The 20,073-nt window shown below is 32.1% G+C and overlaps 1 protein-coding gene across 9 annotated transcripts in view; it reads right to left on the bottom strand.

The window, feature by feature from the left end:
• PLEKHA5 (pleckstrin homology domain containing A5) overlaps window positions 1-20,073 on the bottom strand; it is a 303,484-nt gene that overhangs the window by 38,374 nt on the left and 245,037 nt on the right. For 8 of the 9 annotated variants that reach the window (XR_013179581.1, XR_013179582.1, XM_077170229.1 and 5 more), the window contains 3 exons: window positions 10,276-10,338; window positions 8,635-8,715; window positions 8,352-8,501 (listed from right to left, as the gene is read on the bottom strand). Coding sequence is in view for 7 of the 9 variants with exons in the window: in XM_077170229.1 (XP_077026344.1) it covers window positions 8,352-8,501; window positions 8,635-8,715; window positions 10,276-10,338 (294 nt within the window). In the remaining 2 variants the exon portion in view is untranslated. Of the gene's footprint in view, window positions 1-8,351; window positions 8,502-8,634; window positions 8,716-10,275; window positions 10,339-10,845; window positions 10,882-15,464; window positions 15,546-20,073 lie in introns of all 9 variants that reach the window. The other variant, XM_077170235.1, reaches the window with a different exon arrangement.

The raw sequence follows: 20,073 nt of genomic DNA, 5'->3' as shown, positions 1-20,073 counted from the left end.
TAAATGGGTTTCACAATGAATTAAATTTTCAAATGGCAAAGCGATAAAGGACTAAGATTTTTATTTCTTCTACACTATATAGATATTAATACCCTTACTTGGCTTCAGAATAAATATGAATAAGTATGAATCTCAAAAGATTGATCTCTTTTAAGACAGTTGCTTAAGGCTATCTTTCAATTTGTGTACATCACAAAAACTGCTAATTTAAATAGTGGGCCTTTGAAGGCTTCAGGGAGAGTAAAATGAAGATACCAAACTCCACGTCAGGTCCACTGATTAAGTAAGAAAGCTTTGTCAGGCTAACACCTAAGCTCCCTGTAGAAATGCCAGAGCTCAGGGTGGGCCTAATTGTGCCCAAGAACATCTAAATATAGAATATTTCAGGAGATCCTTATTTTTCTTACAGAAACACATAAAAGAAATTGAGTTAGAGATTACTTTACCAAAATTTTAGGGGAAGAGAAACATAATACACTTTAAATTTTCCTAATCTGAAAAGCACTGACATTGCACTGTAGAATTTGGCCCAGTCTCATAACTCTGCTGGGCCCACCTGGTTTTCGACCTTTTCCCAGCTTCTGAAACAGGATTATGGGTGGGCAGTAACACAAGTCAACAAAGGACAGCAAAAGTATCAAGAAAAGGGAAAGCACTGGCACAACATCAGTTTCCCACCAAAACCTCACTATTTCATTAAAGTACTTTAATATATAAGTACCACGTTAAAATCTTTGAATATGACCTTACTTTTGTCAAGAATACAATACCTAAGTATATAATGCAATCAAAAGGGGTAATTACTCTCAAATAAATAAACAATTGTCTTAAAATTGTCAGCATTAATCAGAAAATAGTGCTTTCAATAAAAAGTGAATTTCTGCCAAACAGTTAAGAGAATGAATGATCTCTGCCAATTGCAACCACAGGGATGAACGTCATAAAGTTGAAAGAAGCCAGGTAAAAAGTATATATTAGATGATTGCACTTTATATAAAGTTCAAAAACAGACAAAATTAATCTATAGTTTTAGTAAGGATTATGGTGCTTTTGGGAGGAGGCAGTTACTGGGAGAGGAGCTGCTGGAATAATAGCAAAATTTAATTTCTTGAAATGGATGTTGGCCCTAAGAGCTGTGCACTTTTCTGTGTATATGTTATACTTCCACAAAGGTTAAAAAAAAAAGCGTTTATCGGGGAGAGGGGTGGATATAGGGATGGCAGAAGATTATAAAGCAAATTGACTTAGTCTAAGTGTAGAATGTGGAACAAGTAAAATTTTAATGATAAACAGCAGTCACAATAGTTACTTCTTTATAGTTTGTACTGAGACAAAATTTCACCACTGTGGGGAAAAAAAAACAACTTTAAGTATGTCTACAACACTGAGATGCAATGAAATACCAGACTATCACAAAGGTCAATGAGGATTTAAATAAATAGAACAACAGCAGATACAATTATAATGATTTTTAAGAAAAGATTAAGGCTAACGATGCACTTCTAAGTTTTCATTGTGGTATAAGATTTTTCCTTTTCTTGCTCAGAATCAATAGCAATTTAAAGCAAAATCTACCCAGGTCAATAGTCTAAAACAAGTAAAATTCTCAAATTCTTACCTTCGTATATCACTGTCACACTGCCTCTCTTTCAAAGTCAGATAAACGATTATTACTATTGTTGTGCTTAGAGCCAACAGACTGTATCTCTAAATTAGTTTCTGAGCGTCAATTTAAGAAATGTCAATTTGTTGCTTCCCTTTTCTATTTTAAAAATGAAGCATACAGCTACGGTAAAATCTTGACTGCATATTTTTGTGTCGAAATGGGGGAGGACAGTATAGATGCAGTCTGATTATTAGCTTCACAATTTAATATAAACCACAAATATCTCTTTTCAATTTTAAGTGATATTGTAAATTAATGTCCACTACTAAATGTTGGAAAGTTACTGTACTAGTTAATTCAAACTTTCCACTATGTTTTGAGGATTAGGAACACCCACATAAATGTTAATGTTTTGATCACTTTCACCTAAGCAACTTGGGTACTGAAAAGAGCTGAATCATGTTTTCTTTTTGAGCTCAATCAAAAGAAATTTAATCTGACCGCACTTTTATCTTCAGGAGGAAGAAATTTTTTGACATAGATTAAAAGCATACTTAGGTATTTGAACAACTTTTTTTTCTTTTTTTAGAAAATAAAGAGTTTTTGTCTTTTTATGATTTTTTACTTGCCTTATTTTACTCTAATTTCTCAAATAAAAATCACTGTCTACTAAGCACATAACATACTTTACCACACTACTATGTAATAATGACTACACTGGCTTTTTTGAGCCTAAAAAGATGTTGAAAAGGGACCAAATTCAACTTGTTTAAAATGAAGATCAAATTAGCCACAGTTAAAGAACTACCCAAATTTTAAATTTCTAATTCATGACAATTACAGTCATTCTACTTTTTGGCTACCTACAGTAATCTTTAACTAATACCTTTTTTATCTTTTAATTGTTTTTTTTTTTAACATGGGCAGGCACCGGGAATTGAACCCAGGTCTCTGGCATGGCAGGCAAGATCTCTGCCACTGGGACACTGTTGAACCGCCTTTAATTGCTTTTTATTGTGAAAAATAACATACAAAAAAAAAAAAGCAATAAATTTCGAAGTACACCACAACAATTAGTTATAGAACAGATTTCAGAGTTTGGTGTGGGTTACAATTCCACAATTTTAGGTTTTTCCTTCTAGCTACTATAAGATGTTGGAGACTAAAAGAAATATCAACATAATGATTCAGCAATCATACTCATTTGTTAAATCTTACCTTCTCTGTTACAACTCCACCTTCTCCTTTGATCTTTCTCCCAGTCATTCAGGGTATTTGGGCTATGCCCATTCTAACTTTTTCAGGTTGGAAAGGACTATCGATAATATGAGATAGGAGGATGGAACTGAACTAACTAGTTGATATTCTGGAGAGGCTGACCCCCCCCTAGGTTTAAGGACTTATCTGGTGTAGGAACCCAACTGGAGGTTGTAGGTTTCTGAAAAGATATCTTCATGCATGAAACCTTGTAGAATCTCAGATACAGTACTAGATGTTCTTTATGGTTGGCAGGAATGGTTTTGGTTGGGGTTTGACAAACCATGGTAAATAGTAATATTTAGCTGAAGCTTGTGTGAGAGAGTAGACTTCTGAATAGCCTCTCAACTGTTATTTGAACTTTCTTAGCCAGTGATTCCTTATTTCATTACAATTCTTTTCTTGCTTTTGGTCAAGAAGGTATTGTCGATCCCACAGTGCCTGGGCCAGGCTCATTCCTGGGAGTCATATCTCATGTTGCCAGGGAGACTTTCACCCTGGATGTCACGTTTCATGTAGAGGGGGAAGGTAATTATTTTGCTTACAGAGTTGGGCTTAGAGAAAGAGAGGTCTCATCTGAGCAACAAAAGAGGTCCTCTGGAAGTAACTCTTAGACACAACCAAAGGTATGCTTGGCCTATTGACTTGGGACTCCCTAATGTTTGAGATAGTATCAGGAGTTTCCCTGGTGGTAAGTTTAATAGCTCCCCATTTTTTCTCCCATCCCACAAGGGAATTTAACTCATATTTTCAGTATAAGTTCTAATGCTTTCTTTAAAACAAGGCTATAATACCATCTCAAAGAAAGTGATTACTTTTTTACTGTATAAAATTTTAGGTATAATAAATTTTTATAAATATGAAAGCAAGAAAGTTAGAATACAGGGAAAGATAAAGAAAAGAGATCTATTACTGTGCTATGTTTCTACATTAGAATGTTGTTGGATTTTCTTTTAATCTTTCTCAAACATACACAATGGAGATTTCCAAACATACACAAAAATAGTGCCATTAACCCCAATTCAATAGTTGTCAGTATACAGCTAATTCTGTTTCATCTATAGCATTATCTTCCTTCTATCCCTGCGAGATTACTTTAAAGCAAATGCCAAACATTATATTATTTCATCTATACTTTGATATAACTTTAAAAAAACAAAACAATAAAAGGGAATTCTTATTTAAAAAAATATATAATCACAACACCATTAAGCACCTAAAAAAATGAACAATTCCTGAATATTAGTGATTAGCAAACATCCAGTCAATGTTCAAATTTCATGTCTTTTTAGAATTGATTTATTCAAATCAGGATCCAAACAAATTCCACATATCACATTTGACTGATATATCCTTGAACCTATTTAAAAAAAAAAAATAAGCATTCCTTTTAAAAAAATAAATATCTAATTACAACAAATCCCTTTTCTCTCTTCAGTCTCTTGTCACTTATTTATTGAAGAGACTGGGTCATTTGTCCTGTAGATATTCTCATGTTCTAGATTTTTGCTATTGAATTCCTTAATTCTATATTCTTTAACGTGTTCTTGTCTCTCTTTTTTGTGATTCTTGTATGAGTAAGTAAGGAATAACCCGAGTGTTTTAAAAGTATCTTAAAGTCTATTTAGAATATATTCTAAAAATATATGTGAAAGATTCATTGTAAAAAAATTACTTTGTTATAATCTTGATACTCAGTGGCAAGTTTTAAAGTTGAGAATAAGTATATGAGATATTTAATGCTCCCTGTCCCTTTAAGCTTCTAAGCCCAAGCATATCCATTGTGGTCTAAAACTTCAGTTAAGGACCTCTAATCTAGAATCTAGTTTTTAGAACACAAACAAGTTTAATGTAAATCTATATATTCCACTTATTAACTGTTTAACCCTGGGCAAGGAAGGACTTAGTTTCAGTTTTCCATTTTAACATAAAAATAGCACCCAAATCAAGGAGTTACGATGTGGAGTAAATGCACGTAAAGTACTTATAACGGAATCTGACTCAAAACAAATGTTCAAAAAATATTAGTGATTAGTATTATTTCACATGTTGGTATTATTTTTTGGTGGATAAATGAATACACTATCTACCCAAAAAGATTCAGGATGACTAGGAGCCTTTGTTGATTGTTTAACATTTCTTGGATAGGAAGCCAAATTTTAGATTTTTTATTCCAAGTTCCAGAAAGTACAATTTATGTGACCACAAAAATAGTTGAACAGGAAATGCAGAAGCCCTAGGATTAAAAAGTTCTGGATTTACATATTACCCTGTTCCTCATCTATAATGTCAGCTTGGCCACTCATTTAACGTCCATGAACCTCAGTTTCCTCTTCTGCGCAGTGGAGGTAATAAAATGAAAATAAAAGAGATAATAATTTTATTTATTTTGTACAGCCTCTTAAGGATGAGACCAGACAATATATATGAAAATATAAAATATAAGTATATTTTAACTGCTATTACTGAATGAAATAATAAATTCTCTGAGACTCAGTCTGCTTATCTAAGATATGTGAATAACATCTTGCTTTACCGGGCTCCTTGGGAAGAACAAATGACACATCCCTGAGTTGATAAAGCATAATAAGAATACTTTAACATTTAGAGACAAGGCTAACATGCAAACTCCCCAAGAGAGGTGACTGATGTTTGAGGAGCTCCATACCACATTCTCTTGGCCGACCTGATTTTAATGAGCTGTGGTACAGATCCAAGCATGCCAGTGTTCCATCACAAGGCAGCTGCTAGCACAGGGGATTTGGGCGTGTAGGTGAATTAAGGCACCAGGGCAACCTCAATCTAGGGGTGACAGATACTCCAGTCTTCCAGTGGAAAATTATGAAGTATTCTGCTTATTTCATTTTGCTCATTTCTGTAGATTTACCAGTAGAACCACATTTGTTTGGATCCTAATTTAAATAAATCAATTCTAAAAAGACATGAAATTTGAACATTGACTGGATGTTTGCTAATCACTAATATTCCTGTTTCCACAGTGGTAACCAGTTGAATAATGAATGTTTATTGGCTTTTCTCCCTTCCCTTTCTCATTCTCTCTATTCCCTAACACTGCATCTTTGACTCATCTCTGAAATAAACTATTTGAATCTCAATTCAGGTTCTAAAAGGTTTCAGAGAACACAAAGTAAGGCAGCAACACACTGAAAACTATAGTTGAAGGTATAACTGATTTGTATGCCAACCCTTCCCTGTAATAAGGCTCAGGTAATAAGTGGAGGTAAGGAAAGAACATAAGGGCAGTGGATTCTTGAAGCATGTGTGATAGATGGGACTTAAGGAGAGGAGTAGTAGAAATAAGAATTAAATTAATGGTAAAGGGAAAAAACTGCTATCCATGTCTGCCCTGTGCTAATTCTAGTTTCCTGTACCTTGGGATCTACCAGATAAGGAGATGTTCTCTGAATAAAGGTTTGATCTATGGAACCTTTGTGTTATACCTTTTATGCCTGGCACTTGGATTTAAACCAATGCCCTGAATGGACTGTGGAAGAACCAAAGGAATCCGCTGAGATTTTGCCAACACAAATATAATTCAAATTTCAATATAATCAACATGTATTGTGTGCCAACCATATGCCCAGTATGATATTATGAACACACTGTTTCTAGCCTTAAGCTCCAATGATAATTAAGTTTATATAAAGGCACAAATAACATAGATTGTATTCTATGCAGTAAGACATGTCTTAGAAGAACATATTCAGAGTGTGTGTGATAGATAACCATGATTAATGCTACAGACAAGGGAAAAAAACAAGGTGATTATATAGGACAGCAATCAGAAAAAACGATGCTGCAACAAGATTAATTTCTATTAAGGCTCTTCTCTCTCTCTCTTTTTTAACAAACTTCCTATTAGGGCTGGAGCTAACTTTGGGATAGAGCAGATTCTAAGCACACTGATGAGGTAGTTGGTAATAGAAGGAATAACAGTTGGGTACAACTGAAAACTGTGCACACCTAGAATTTTCTGAAATCCAAACTTCAAGAACAGATACAATCATTAAATGGTTTTCAACTAAACGTAGAATCCACCATTTTGAGTTGATTCGAGTTGTCAAATGGACTCTGAGGTTTCTATTAGGTTGGCATTGACAGCTTAGCCCCATTTTCCCTTTCTAATCTTAAACTCCCTATCTTCTATCCCAGCCTCTCAGTTATATTTCCTGCTTTGCCAATCTCGTCTCCCATATTCTCACCTCTATGTCTCTGTGGTATGGCTGAAGGTGTTTTGGTCCTCTATGGACCACTCTTCACTTCCCTTTTCTTTCTGTCCAAGCCTTACCCATTGTTGATGAGCTCAGAGACTGCTTCCTGGTATTATCAGAGAACATTTCAGGTGCATATATTTTCTTTATGACTATATTATAAAAATCCACATAGGTGTAAGTCTTTAGCAATATGGTTAAGAGACCAGGATTTGAGCCCGAGGCATAGCATTTATTAGTTTCATAACTTGAGTAAGTTACTCAACTCAATCATTCATCAAATTTTTAATGCACATCACTATAATGCTGGCTGTAAGAGCTACAAAGATAATTTCTGATTTCAGAGCTCATAATCTAAAGAATATTAGTTTTTAAAACAATCTATAAATACACAGACTAATTAAGAGACTCAAATAAGATGATGGAAAGAATAAAATATAAGGCAGTTGAGAATCACAAAATTGCTTTTCAATTTATTTAAAACTAAAGGTTGGGTACATTCCTTTAAAAACACCTCATATTTGGAACACTCATTTAGTGTTTGGAATCAAATCCATACTGAGATTTTGGTATCTTGCCAGTTTGGGAAGACTCCTTTTAGTTAAGCTGTACGTCCATAGACCTTCTTAAAAACTGCCTAAACAACTCCTTAAAGGTACAGATAAAGGTATGCTAGTAGTTTTCGTCTATAAAAGAGTGCCTTTTGCTAGGATTTCTCTTTCAAAGGGCTGCCTGGGCAGGTGCTCTCACTATATTTAGAGATGACCACATCATATGACCTAAAGCAGACGCGTCAAATTCACAAAACACTCTATAAACTCTAAGTAGTACTTTCAGATTTGATAATCCCAAGAGACTCTTTAACAGTCATATGACTATGGGTTAATAGGTTCTGCTAATTATATTTCTTACTCAAACCTATCATCTAAACTTAGAGTACACTGAAGCTCTGAAATGGTAATGCTGACAGTCTTAAAAGCTTTTCTAGATGGCTTTTAACAAAATGAGTCCAAATACCACTTTCCCCCAATTATTCTAACTCTCCTCAAATACACGAAATATTTATTTTCTTAATACAATAAATTCTACAAACTTATTGGTAAAATAAACAAAATAGTTTAAAGAATTTTTCATTTGCATAGTACATAAAAATGGGAGTACTTTTCTCCCCTATAAGGCAACTATATAGAAGAAAAAAGAAAAAAGAATTGTATATTTCCATGATTTTTACTAGGAAAAAAAAATCTGTTACTTACAGCAGTGGCTCTAGACAGTTCTCGGCACGTACTAAGCAATCCATTCTGTAAATCATCCCTCTGTAACACCACGGTCTGAATGGCTGCTGGATTATCTGCATTCATTTCTATCTCTTGGCTTGCTGAGAGCAAAGCTTGCTCAAGCGTATACTATTATAACAGAAAAAATTACACTTAATGTTCTGCATCATAGAATTAATTCTTTTTCTACTTTAGTTATCAGTGTCCTGATAATAATCATAAAAATAACATCAATTGTAGACAGTAAACATAATTGTCCTACTTTCTCCTTGTGGAGCTGCTGAAGTTTCTCTTCCAGAGCATGTACCACTTTATCTTGTTCGCATAATCGGCTTAACTTGGCCTAGGTCATAAAAGATGTGTTTTGTTAGCAATTTTTAACTTTTCTTATAATCAGAGGTAGGTAATCAGAATATGACAGGGAAATACATTTTAAATAGCCAAAGAATAACTAATGAGGTCTATTTCAATCAGTACAAAGGTAAAATATAGCTTATAAAGACAGAAAGCTTAAAAATATGCATGTGAAGTAGAAGAGTACTTCAACAATATTTAAACTACAACATTTAAACCACTCTTTGTGTGTGTGTGTGTTCAACTAGTGTTTTTTAAAATATTTTTATTATGAACAACAATAAACATACAGACATTCTTGACATGGTTACAATCAATGGCTCACAATACCATCACATAGTTGTGTATTCATCACCATGATCATTTTTGAACATCTGCATCTCTCCGGCAAAAGAAAGAAAAAAGAAAAAAGAAAAAACTCATACATGCCATACCCCTTACCCCTCCCTCTCACTGACCACTAATATTTTAATCTACTCAATTTGTTTTAACCTTTGTTTCCCCTATTATTTATTTCTTATCCATATTTTTTACTCATCTGTCCAAGTACTTCCCTATGATTCTATCTCATCATCTTAAGATGAGTAAGAGCTTTTCCACACAATTAGCTGGTTAAACATTAAATGGAGCCATTAATGTAAGACACCAACTGGATACTATTTACATACTTTAAAATTATATTCTTAGGTTCTTAGAAAAGAATATAAACAAAAGATTGCTTCAAATTGCAATAACGCAAATAAAAACACTGCTAAAGGAGAAAAATAACTTCTAATAGATTTAATATTTTAAATACTTAGTATAATCCTAATTTTTAAATTCTGAAAATATGAGAAACTATTCTGATAAAATTGCAATATTGCAATGAACCTGTTCTCTCTTATTATTAATTTTCACATTAACATGGGAATTGAACTGCAGGAAAACCAATTTAAAAAAAAGTTAGATGTCTTATAAAATGGATGCTGCAATGTCTCAAAATAAAAATCCAGGATGAATTTTAAATACATTTCCAAACTTCAGAACAAGTAAGAAATTGGAGACTTTCTTGTCAGACAGCAGAATTCAAGCTATACCAAATGGGAGATGATGAAATAAAGGCAAGGAGGTACAATTCAATGGAATAATGCCAGGGGAAATAAGATGGAAATAAACAGGAATGTACTACAGAGATCAGTGATCTAAAATATGATTAAAAGGTCTAAATTTAATTCAAAAAGGAAGTGGTGATAGAATTTCTACAAGCTAATAACTTCTCCAGAAGACAGAGACAGTAATTTTTCTTTGTTTCCAGTCTTCCATAATGTTTCATCAGAAAGTCTTTCCCCTTCATTTAAATGATTCTTATTATGTTCAAATTATGACTACCAGGGGGAGAGGAAGGAATAACGATTTAATCTAAGTGCACAGGAAGAAAAAGTGCTAATTTATATTTTATTTCATCTTATTTTAGAGGACGAGAGAGGAAGAGTTTTTGGTTAGGCTTATTTCTAATCCTCTGGTAGAGGATAACATAGAGCACAGACAATATAAACATGCTAATACTTACATCAATGTCCACTTCCTCAGGTCTGTATTTGTATAAGGTACCTCTACATTCATCTTGAGACAGCTATAAGAAAAGATGTCAGGTGACAACTTTAAAAATAATATTACAAAATATATTGTGGCTGTAGTTAATATTTTAGATTTATGTTAAAAATATACAACAGTGTTAACAGAATGGGATTTGAATGATTCTTATGCTTTTAGAAACTTAATTCAAACATAGATCATTACAAAAGTAGAAAAAATATTTAACAGTGATAGAATATGGAAGATACAGAAGAATGATGTTACGTTTGCCAAACAAAATAATTAAGCTGGTCAAACAAAATTATAGAACACCTTACATTTTTCTATTTTTAAGACATACATTATTTTAATGAAAATTTGACAAATACAATCAAAGCAAGTGGAATAAAATAATCAAATAAAGCATATTTCAACAGTGAAAACCATCCTTTATGGTATACACATAATCACACAATTTGTATGTGTACACTCAAATGCTAACACATTTCAGTACTTTATTAACAAAACCTATAACGTATCATATACATAATATATAAACACATACACAATATAGACTTATCTTGTTCTTCTGTCTTAAGAACTAAAAGATAATGGAGGAAAAGGATGGTTTTAATTGAAAAGAGGAAAATCAGTCAAAATCTCATAAAACTGAAAGCCTATATTATAAACCGTGGATCACCAAATTTCACAAAAAGTTCATATGTTCTGGTTGATACCATGTTTTATTGTAATGCAAGGAACTGTTATTTGGTGTCTTTAAATATCTTCTCTTCAGCTTCTTCCAAACTTTTTTGGACAAACAAATCCTCATTTCTGATTGTGCTTAGCAAGATTTCAATAGCCATCCCAGTCAATCATACCACAGATCACAACACAGCCTCTGCAGGCAATATTTCTCTCTCTCTCTTGTCTTTTGAGTTTACATTGACTTCTAGACAATAACAAAAATACAGTAGGAAAAATTTACTTGGGGCTTATGAGTGTGTGCTGAACGGCACACTTTTTTCTCAAGGTGAGGATGGGAATAGCTATTTCTAGTTTGGAAAAAGTTACATTTCATATACACATTTATAAATTTTTAAGAATGCGTAAAATTTTACTTTATAGTTACATCTTTAAAATGAGGTATAATTTAAACAGCAGATAACTTTGAATGGGTCTATAAATGTGAAGATTAAGAAGTTAAAAATATAAGCATTTCAAATGTACGAGTAAAAACCCTGGAAAGATTTATGTGTTTCAAGACATTACTTTCACATATTTCATGCAAATGAAACTGTGATTACTTAAGAGTATGTACAGTAGTTATAAACCATAACAATTTTCATTGAAATGAATGTTACATGAAAAATGAATTTAATGACAAGTCAGAATGCTTGTGCGCTATTTTAAAGTTCATCCAACATGTCCTGAGAACAATTCTTAATTAAAGCACCTAGATTCAAGAAAATAATTTATATTACTATTTGAAAAGAAATAGGAAATAAGTTTTAAAATGTTCAGATTCACAATAAAAAATTTAAGGCAATGTAAAAATTATATTTTTCTCATTTACAAGAACTTAAAGTTGAAAGGCCTTAAGTTACTAAGGTATCCAAATATGCTATCTTAATATTTAAAGTTAAATTCAAAGCAGCTTTACTAAACCAAGGAATATGAGAGAAGTTTTATAATTGCTATATTTAGATTAAAATATGAATAGTATCCTATATCCTAGTGTCAACTGAAGAAAAACACTAGTATTTTTAAATGGAAAGTTATTTGTAGTAAATATTATTTATAATAAATATTCAGGCTATTATTATAATATTTTCATTTAGGAAATCTTCTTTGCATATTCATTTTCATATCATATGGCATATTATAAAAAAGAAAAATTTGTTTTGTGCAATTACAACTTTGTAATGTTTGGCCCCATGGCCATATAAATATACTGTACACATAAGTGAGATATATTTTTGCTGTATTAATGATTTTAGTACCCGCTGAAAAATTTATGTAAACCTTTTATTTTTTCAATAAAGATACTCATTTGATATCAACTAATCAAAATCTTAAACTAATCAGTCTTCTACTCAGCTTTTAGGAGTCAGAAGAAAAAAAAATTACTCCTTTAAAAATTAATTTTAAAGCATGTCCTATACTACTTGCTTTTCTTAAGAAAAGATGGGTATAAGTTATTAAAAAACAATTTCCATCTGGGATTGAAAATGTTTGCTATTTAGCACTTAATATGAAAATCCTATTAATAAGAAAAATGTAACTTGACAAATATTCTGCATTTAGATTGTTCAGTTATTTATTTATTTTTTTCAATCATGTTTCAAATTCACCTTTAGCCAAAAAAAAAAATTCTGGGTTTGAATACTGTACCCGTTTTAAGTACGTTAGCAATTCTAAAAAAGCAAATGAAAAAATGAGCTGTGTGGTAATTATACAAGCTTGAGCAGTAATCAAAAGTTTGAATTTGAGAAAATTATTATATAGCCCTCACCATTTAAGATACACTATATTTTATGCTATAATTTATTTAGAAATGTGAACCTTTTTTTAAAACATTATATATTTTATTATATATAATGTTTTAAAAAACTGGTTTAGCATTAAGATAAAATTATTTAATTTAAATTCAATTGTCAATAATATTCCTTTTAATTACGTGAACTCTCTCTCTATATTACAGGATATGAATGTATATGTATATATATATATATGCACACACAAACTCTATAAAGGACTTTGAGGATAAATTATCCTCAAAATTATCATTTTTTAATTTGATAAAATTAGATACTATATCCTATGAAGGGAAAAAAACTCTCATAGGACTGTAGGTATTTGCTGATATTAGCCTGTACCTTTTAAAGCAAGTATTTATAAGGTAATTATTTCACTGATATTAATTATGAGATAAAATAAAAACTATGGTATCTAAATGTAATTGAGAAAAGTGGTAAAATGATTAATAAATGCAGAGGATTTTTTTCAACTTGATGCTTATTTGCTTAGCGTTTGTTTTGATTCAATTTAGGTACTTTTTATTCAACGAATTTTAAGAAATATTTACTGCCTAGGTAATTTCCCAAGTGTCCTCCTCCTTCCAAGAAGGAAATGCAATTATAAAAGGTTCTCTTGAAGGAAAACATTGAGTGGCTATGATTCAGATTACAAGGTCAGAAAACATTATTTTGCCACTTGTATTTCCAGATAAATACCAGGAACTATGATCACAACACTGTAATGCAACATTAGAAAAGCAAACCACAAAAACGTACAATATAAGCTTTCACAAAGATTTTCTTTGGATAATATGATGATTAAGGAAACCTGAAGAAAAAATAATTTCAATTTGTGGAAATGTATAAAAAGAACTTAAGAACTGTGTCTGACCATAGTATTTATTCATTATTTATCCATTTAATGGATACTAGTGGCTGAATAAAGGACAGTTTGAAGATTCTCTAGTCCTGACAGAATTCAAAATCAACACTGATTTCCTGGTAACTGTTTGCCCAGCTATGCCCAGGCTGTTGCTGCTGACATTCAGATCAATTTTAGTTTTTTCTTCAAAGTATTAACAAGAAGAAATATATTTATACAAATTTACACTGCTCTTTCAGTACTCAAGGTCAATAGTGACCTGCCTCAGATATTGCCACATTTTTAAACCTCCAGCTGGAACTTTTAGTGCAACTGTATAAATTAAATCAACAATTGACTTCTCCATCATCAACCCTAAATAATGATCAGTATATATAAAAAAAACCAAACCAAATAAAAAATCAAGCTATCATTCTTATCAAAAGTATGTAAAACGTGAAAAGTGAAAATATAACCTATCACAACAAAATGCCTTGGTGCTCATGGCAACTCAGCATTATACAAAATGATAAGTGATAGCTTCAGTCACTAAAAAACCTATCAATTCCAGAGTAAGTGCTGAGGTTCTCAGTGCGGCACTGTGGAACGGAGCATGGAGGTTCTAAAATCTGGTGAATTTATAAGAATTGAAAGAGTCTATTTTCTTTCTAAAAGTAAAGCTGTTTAACTTTAAATATTTAATATTTTGCTTATCTCCTTATTGAAACTTAAAGACCATATCCAATCATATAAAGCACTTTAAATGTGCTGAAAACTGAGCTCAGAAACGAGTCATCTTCCCACCAATTCTAACAATCTCCTGGTTACATGTACCCACGAAAGGGACCCCAAAGGTACTGAACCATACCAGAGGTCTTCCAGTTTGCGCTCAAAGTACTTCTTTTTATCAGGTGCTTTTACATATTTAGTCAAATATATATTCATTTTTCATGCTAGTTAATTTTCTTCTTCTGTATGACTTTAATATTTTAACAGGTCATAGGCCAGGGCAATTTGACAGTGTTGAAGTGGAAGAAGCTGATGTTGCAAAACACACAGCTAGGAACATTTAGACCATGAAATACAAAATAATTGGATAGAAATGTATAAATGACTTCTTTTGCAGATCTGCAGATTATCAAGGTTCCTAGTTTAAAGTCAAGCAAACTTATGACAAATATTTTGAGTTAGGGAATTACGGGGTAAGATATGACCACTCTGATGACAATATAAGAATGACTAGAATACAGGGAAAAGTCACCCCAGTTTGTTAACAAATGGCTATCTTTAGAGGTTTTACTATACTACTGCATGTTCCTCTGAAAATTATTTTGATCTCTTTCACCAAGAGACCAGAAACTAGATTTAAACAGCTCCCATACGAATATAATCTAAACCTAAACAATGGTGGGTGAGGAGTTACCCTTGAAAGGAAAAAAAAAATTCTTTTTCTATAAAAATCACAGTTACGCGTTTAGGGTTGATCAAAATAAATGGCAATCTACTAAAAATTTTGCAAATGTACTGCAGACCTCCAAGTACACATCAATCAAATACTCTGCACAAAAACTGTAGGAAGATGGCACATTTAATATTCAACAGCAAAATGTTCAGCAAAGCCATGCTAAGAATACTGCAGCATCTTGAAAAGCATGGATGAATTGTGGTTTTCCAAATAAACATAAACAACAAATAAAATAAGAAAAAGACTAATGTTATGGGTAAGTCTGAAGAAAAACCAAAACTGTCACTGAGGGATTTTGCAAATGATAAAGCAGTATCATTCACTCTCCGAGACCTTACTTGCTGGTACAGTTGGGGTCTTAGCGCCGAGTTCTCAATCATTGTGTGAACCATGGTGATAATAGGTTCATTTTCTTTCATCTATTTCAAATCAGGAGGAGCATACAGCAAACATCAGTTTACAGCACAGCTAGATTTGAAAGACGACACTGTAAATATAGCCTCTACTTTAATATCTTCCTAACAGTGCAGTTGTTCACATTTTATCCCAAGGTTGTACAGATTTTATATATATATATATTATCCATTTCAAACAAGTTTTAAATGCTGTAGAATACTTCCAAAGTTATTAAAAACTTACTAATTGCAACTGTTTTACTTTATAAATAATTAATTAATGAATATTTCCACATACAATAGAATAGACGATAGAGCATCATGATTCAAAGGATAAACTAAAGGGTGACAACGGCTACAAACTTAAAGGGAGAAAATCTATGTCATTTAATTGATTACTTCTTCAATAACAAGGCTTCAAACAATATTCAGTTATTCATACAGATAACCAGAAAAAATAATTTAGTTTCCTACAACTTAAAAAATTTTATAATAATCTATGTATTTTGATACTTAGATAATAACACATTTTATTAAAGTTAATCTTGATAGACACATTTATATACACTCTATATTGGATTTTCTCACAATATAATGCTATTTGTAGAAATATTTCAAGAACAAAAATTTATTCAGCGAAGATAGAGCATATCTCTCCAGCTCCTAAAGAGTCTGAAACCATAAGTTTCACATTTCCAGCTATGTTGTACTTAATTACTGCCTCTAGAAAAATATTTCTTTTAGCAGGCTCTGGACTCAAGACTTAAAGCATTCAAAGGACAATAATCATGAGCTACAGAATAAAAGGCCAGTCAAGTTTTTATGATTCTTAAGCAGACAGGTATGTTTATAACTGCCATTTGTGCCATATTATGGAAAATACACATTTTTATCATGTTTAACAAATATTACTTTAGTGATTTAACTAAACCTATAAAAATATTTTATAAATCCTAAGATCAATGAATGCATACTGTAAGAAAAACTAAATCTTGAAGTTAAATTTCTAGTTACCAAGGTTTCATAGCTATAAAATGTTTTGGATGGAAAATTAGAAATTTTCTGAGGCTTGTTTAATTCACTTCTTAATCAGTTAATACAATGAAGAATGCATCTTTCAATGATGCTCCAAATAAAAGTTTTATTCAGGATTAAACTTTTTTCCCCCATCTATATACTTATACTGTTTTGTTGGCTTCTTTTTCTCAATCAACTTAACTGAGGAATCAAGCACACATTTTATGTGTACATGCCAATGAATTTTTTATACATCTATACAATAGTTTATTTATAAAAATATTTTAAAGTGGAAGAGCATGCAAAGGCCTTTCAACAGTGGCTGCTCAACAGTAGCTACCTTTTGGGTAAGTGACTGGGGACAGGGAGAGGGAGATATATATATATATATATTATATATATATAAATAAAATATATATATAATATATATTTTTAATGAACTTTTATTGAGATATATTCACACACCAAGTAATCCATCCAAAGTATACATTCAGTGGCTCACAGCATCATTATATAGTTGTGTCTTTATTACCACAATCAATTTTAAGACACTTTCATTACTCCAAGAAAGAAAAAAAAAGAATAAAAAAGAACACCCAAAACATCCTCTACCATTTACCCCCTCCTATTATTTATTTATTTATGTATGTATATCTTTATTTTATTACTCATCTGCCCATACACTGGATAAAGGGACTATTAATCACAAGGTTTTCACAATTACATGATGACACGGTAAAAGCTATATAGTTATATAATCATCATCAAGAATCTAGTTTACTGGATTACAGTTCAACAGTTTTAGGTATTCAGGCCAATGACTTTTGACAAATATAACCATCAAAACAAGATACAGAATGTTTCCATCTACCCAGAAAGCTCCCATATGTCTTTTTATATTAATCTCCATTCTCTTCTCTGCTTCAGGAGCCCCTGATCTGATTTCTGGAACTACAGATGAGTTTTACTTGTCCTATAGGTCAATTAAATCACAAGGAATTTGGTACCACACAAATAATTAAACTTGCTATTCTATCCTCCAATGTAAATCAAAGGCATTTATATATATATGACATTTCATGTACAAAGGAAATAAAAGTTTTAACATGCAGCACAGGATCAAGTTTAACAATGTTGGAAAGTTACAGAAAATCACAGATATAAGTTTTTCATAGGAACAAAAGCATTTTATTACAGAAATCCAAGACCTGTTTATATTTTAAAGTTTTCTATGCTTTATGAGGGAAAGTTACATAATTTATCTTAATCAAGTATTGAGCTTAGAATCTAGTTTTAGTTTGACTTAATCATTTTACCATATTAACACGCTTCTAAGGATACAAGTACTTTAAGCCTCTATTCAATTTTAATATCACTTTGTTTTTTCATTTGTTTGATCCTACCTACCTACCTAGGAAGATGTAGGTTTACAGAAATATGCCGAAAATACAGCATTCCTTTATATCCCCATTCATACACACAGAATTCCCTATTATTAAACACTTTGCATTAGTGTGGTACTTTCCTTACAATTGATAAAACAAAAGTATTACAATTATACTAATAACTATATCCATAGTTTACATAAGGGTTCATTCATTGTATGGTATAGTACTGTTTTTTTCCCTCTAATTTTTATTCTAATAACATCTATGCACCCTTTATTCTATCTGTATCCAAGAGAAAGAGAGTATGTTCTGTGTATATCTATATATATCCATATCAGAAATTTATTGGAAAATGTAAATTCCTCAATGCATGTATAAATACATATGAATATCTTGCAATCCCTTTCTTCCTTTGTATTACCAGCTGGTTCAGAAATCAAAGATTTTTAGACGTGCTTCTTTTTTACATATATATATGTTTTTAAGTTATGATAATATGTCTAACATAAAACTTGACATTTTAACTATTTTTAAGTGTAAAATTTGGTGGCATTAGTAACTTTTACAATGTTGTGCTACTATCACCGCCTTCCATTACTAAAACTTTTTCATCACTCAAAACAAAAACTCTACCCATTAAACAATAACTCCCCAATCCTCCTTCCCTCAAGTCTCTGATAGCTGTAATATACTTTCTGTCCTTATGAATTTTCTTATTCTAGATACTCCAAGTGGAACTATAATAACCTAGAACAACGTTGTAGCACACATCAGAACGTCATCTTTTTTTTTCTGGTCAAATAGTATTCCATTATATGTATTACACATTTTGCTTATCCATTCATCTGTTGATGGACATTTGAGTGGTTTCCATCTTTGGGTCATTGCGGCTAATATATATGCTAACTTTGACATGCTTGCTATGTGTTGATAAGAACTTCCCAAAGACACCTTGGGCACTGGGAATGGATTACAGGTGTGTGGAGACAGGGATTTCCCCTTAGCCCCTAGTGGGCTTAGCCCACTCCCCTATAAGGTCAGGTCTTCTGACAGTACTTCCTTCAGTTTGTTTCTAGGTCTTGTACAAATATTGTCACTTTCTACATGTGCCACACATGAAAAAATTAGAAAGCACTGATAGTGTCGTGGTTGCAAAAAAACTAGACTTTCTTCTTCCGATGGTGTTCTTTGTGATTATTTTTATCTTAGTAGCTCTCAAAACTGACTGAAAAAAAGAATCATTTATGGAGATTTAAAAACAACCCCAGGGCTGGGGCCTGGAAACTCTGACTGGGGCCTGGGGGAAAGAGACTGGAGTACTGTGCTTCCTTTTTGTCTTTAGATCTACTGGTAGCTCTGACAAGAGGTCACGCTTGAGCATCACGGTCCCATCCTAGGACACGTAACTGTCATCAGGAAGGAACTTTCAAGGTCCCGATAGGCTGGTTCTAGCTGTTGGTCAAGATACCTGCACAACTATCAAAAGACGAAATCTCTCAAACTAAGAATCTAAACACAAGTATCACATCTAGATTAAAATATTCTCTTACTATCTTTAAATGAGATGAGGCATAAAAAGAGACTTAACCTCCTCTGTAAAAAATTAACTGCCTAACCTTGGTAATGATATTAGTGGAAGGGGACTTAAAGGTGTTAGGTACCAATTTTCAATTGCTATTTGTTCTATTATTCTAGCAATTTCAAAATATCTGTTTAAAAGTCTCTATCCTTGAAGAAACTAGGAGAGCAATGAATACAGAGGCAGCAGAATATTCCAACTCATGAGGCAAACACTCTTGAATAATTTTGGGGGGGAGAATAGATGAGCAGTGAGCAGAGCTAGGACCGTCATTCATATAATCTATCCTTGGAAAAGTATAATTTTCCAGATCTTAAGTATAAGAAGTGGTTTAAAAAAATATAAGAAGTGGTTAAGTAGTGGATTAACTGCTCTTAAGAAAGATTACATAATAAATCACCTTCAACTATGCTGTTCAGTAGAACTTTCTGTAATGATGGAAATGTTCTATCTCTGTAACCCAAAATAATAGCCCTTAGCAATAAGTGCTCAGCTATAGAGCACTTGAAAGATGTCTAGTGTGACTGAGGAAATGAATTTTTAATTTTATATAACTGTGATTGATTTA

This window comes from Tamandua tetradactyla, chromosome 7 (assembly GCF_023851605.1).
Source record: "Tamandua tetradactyla isolate mTamTet1 chromosome 7, mTamTet1.pri, whole genome shotgun sequence".
NCBI lineage: Eukaryota > Metazoa > Chordata > Mammalia > Pilosa > Myrmecophagidae > Tamandua > Tamandua tetradactyla.
Note: the sequence above shows the minus strand (reverse complement) of the source record. Positions and strands in the feature narration are given on the sequence as shown.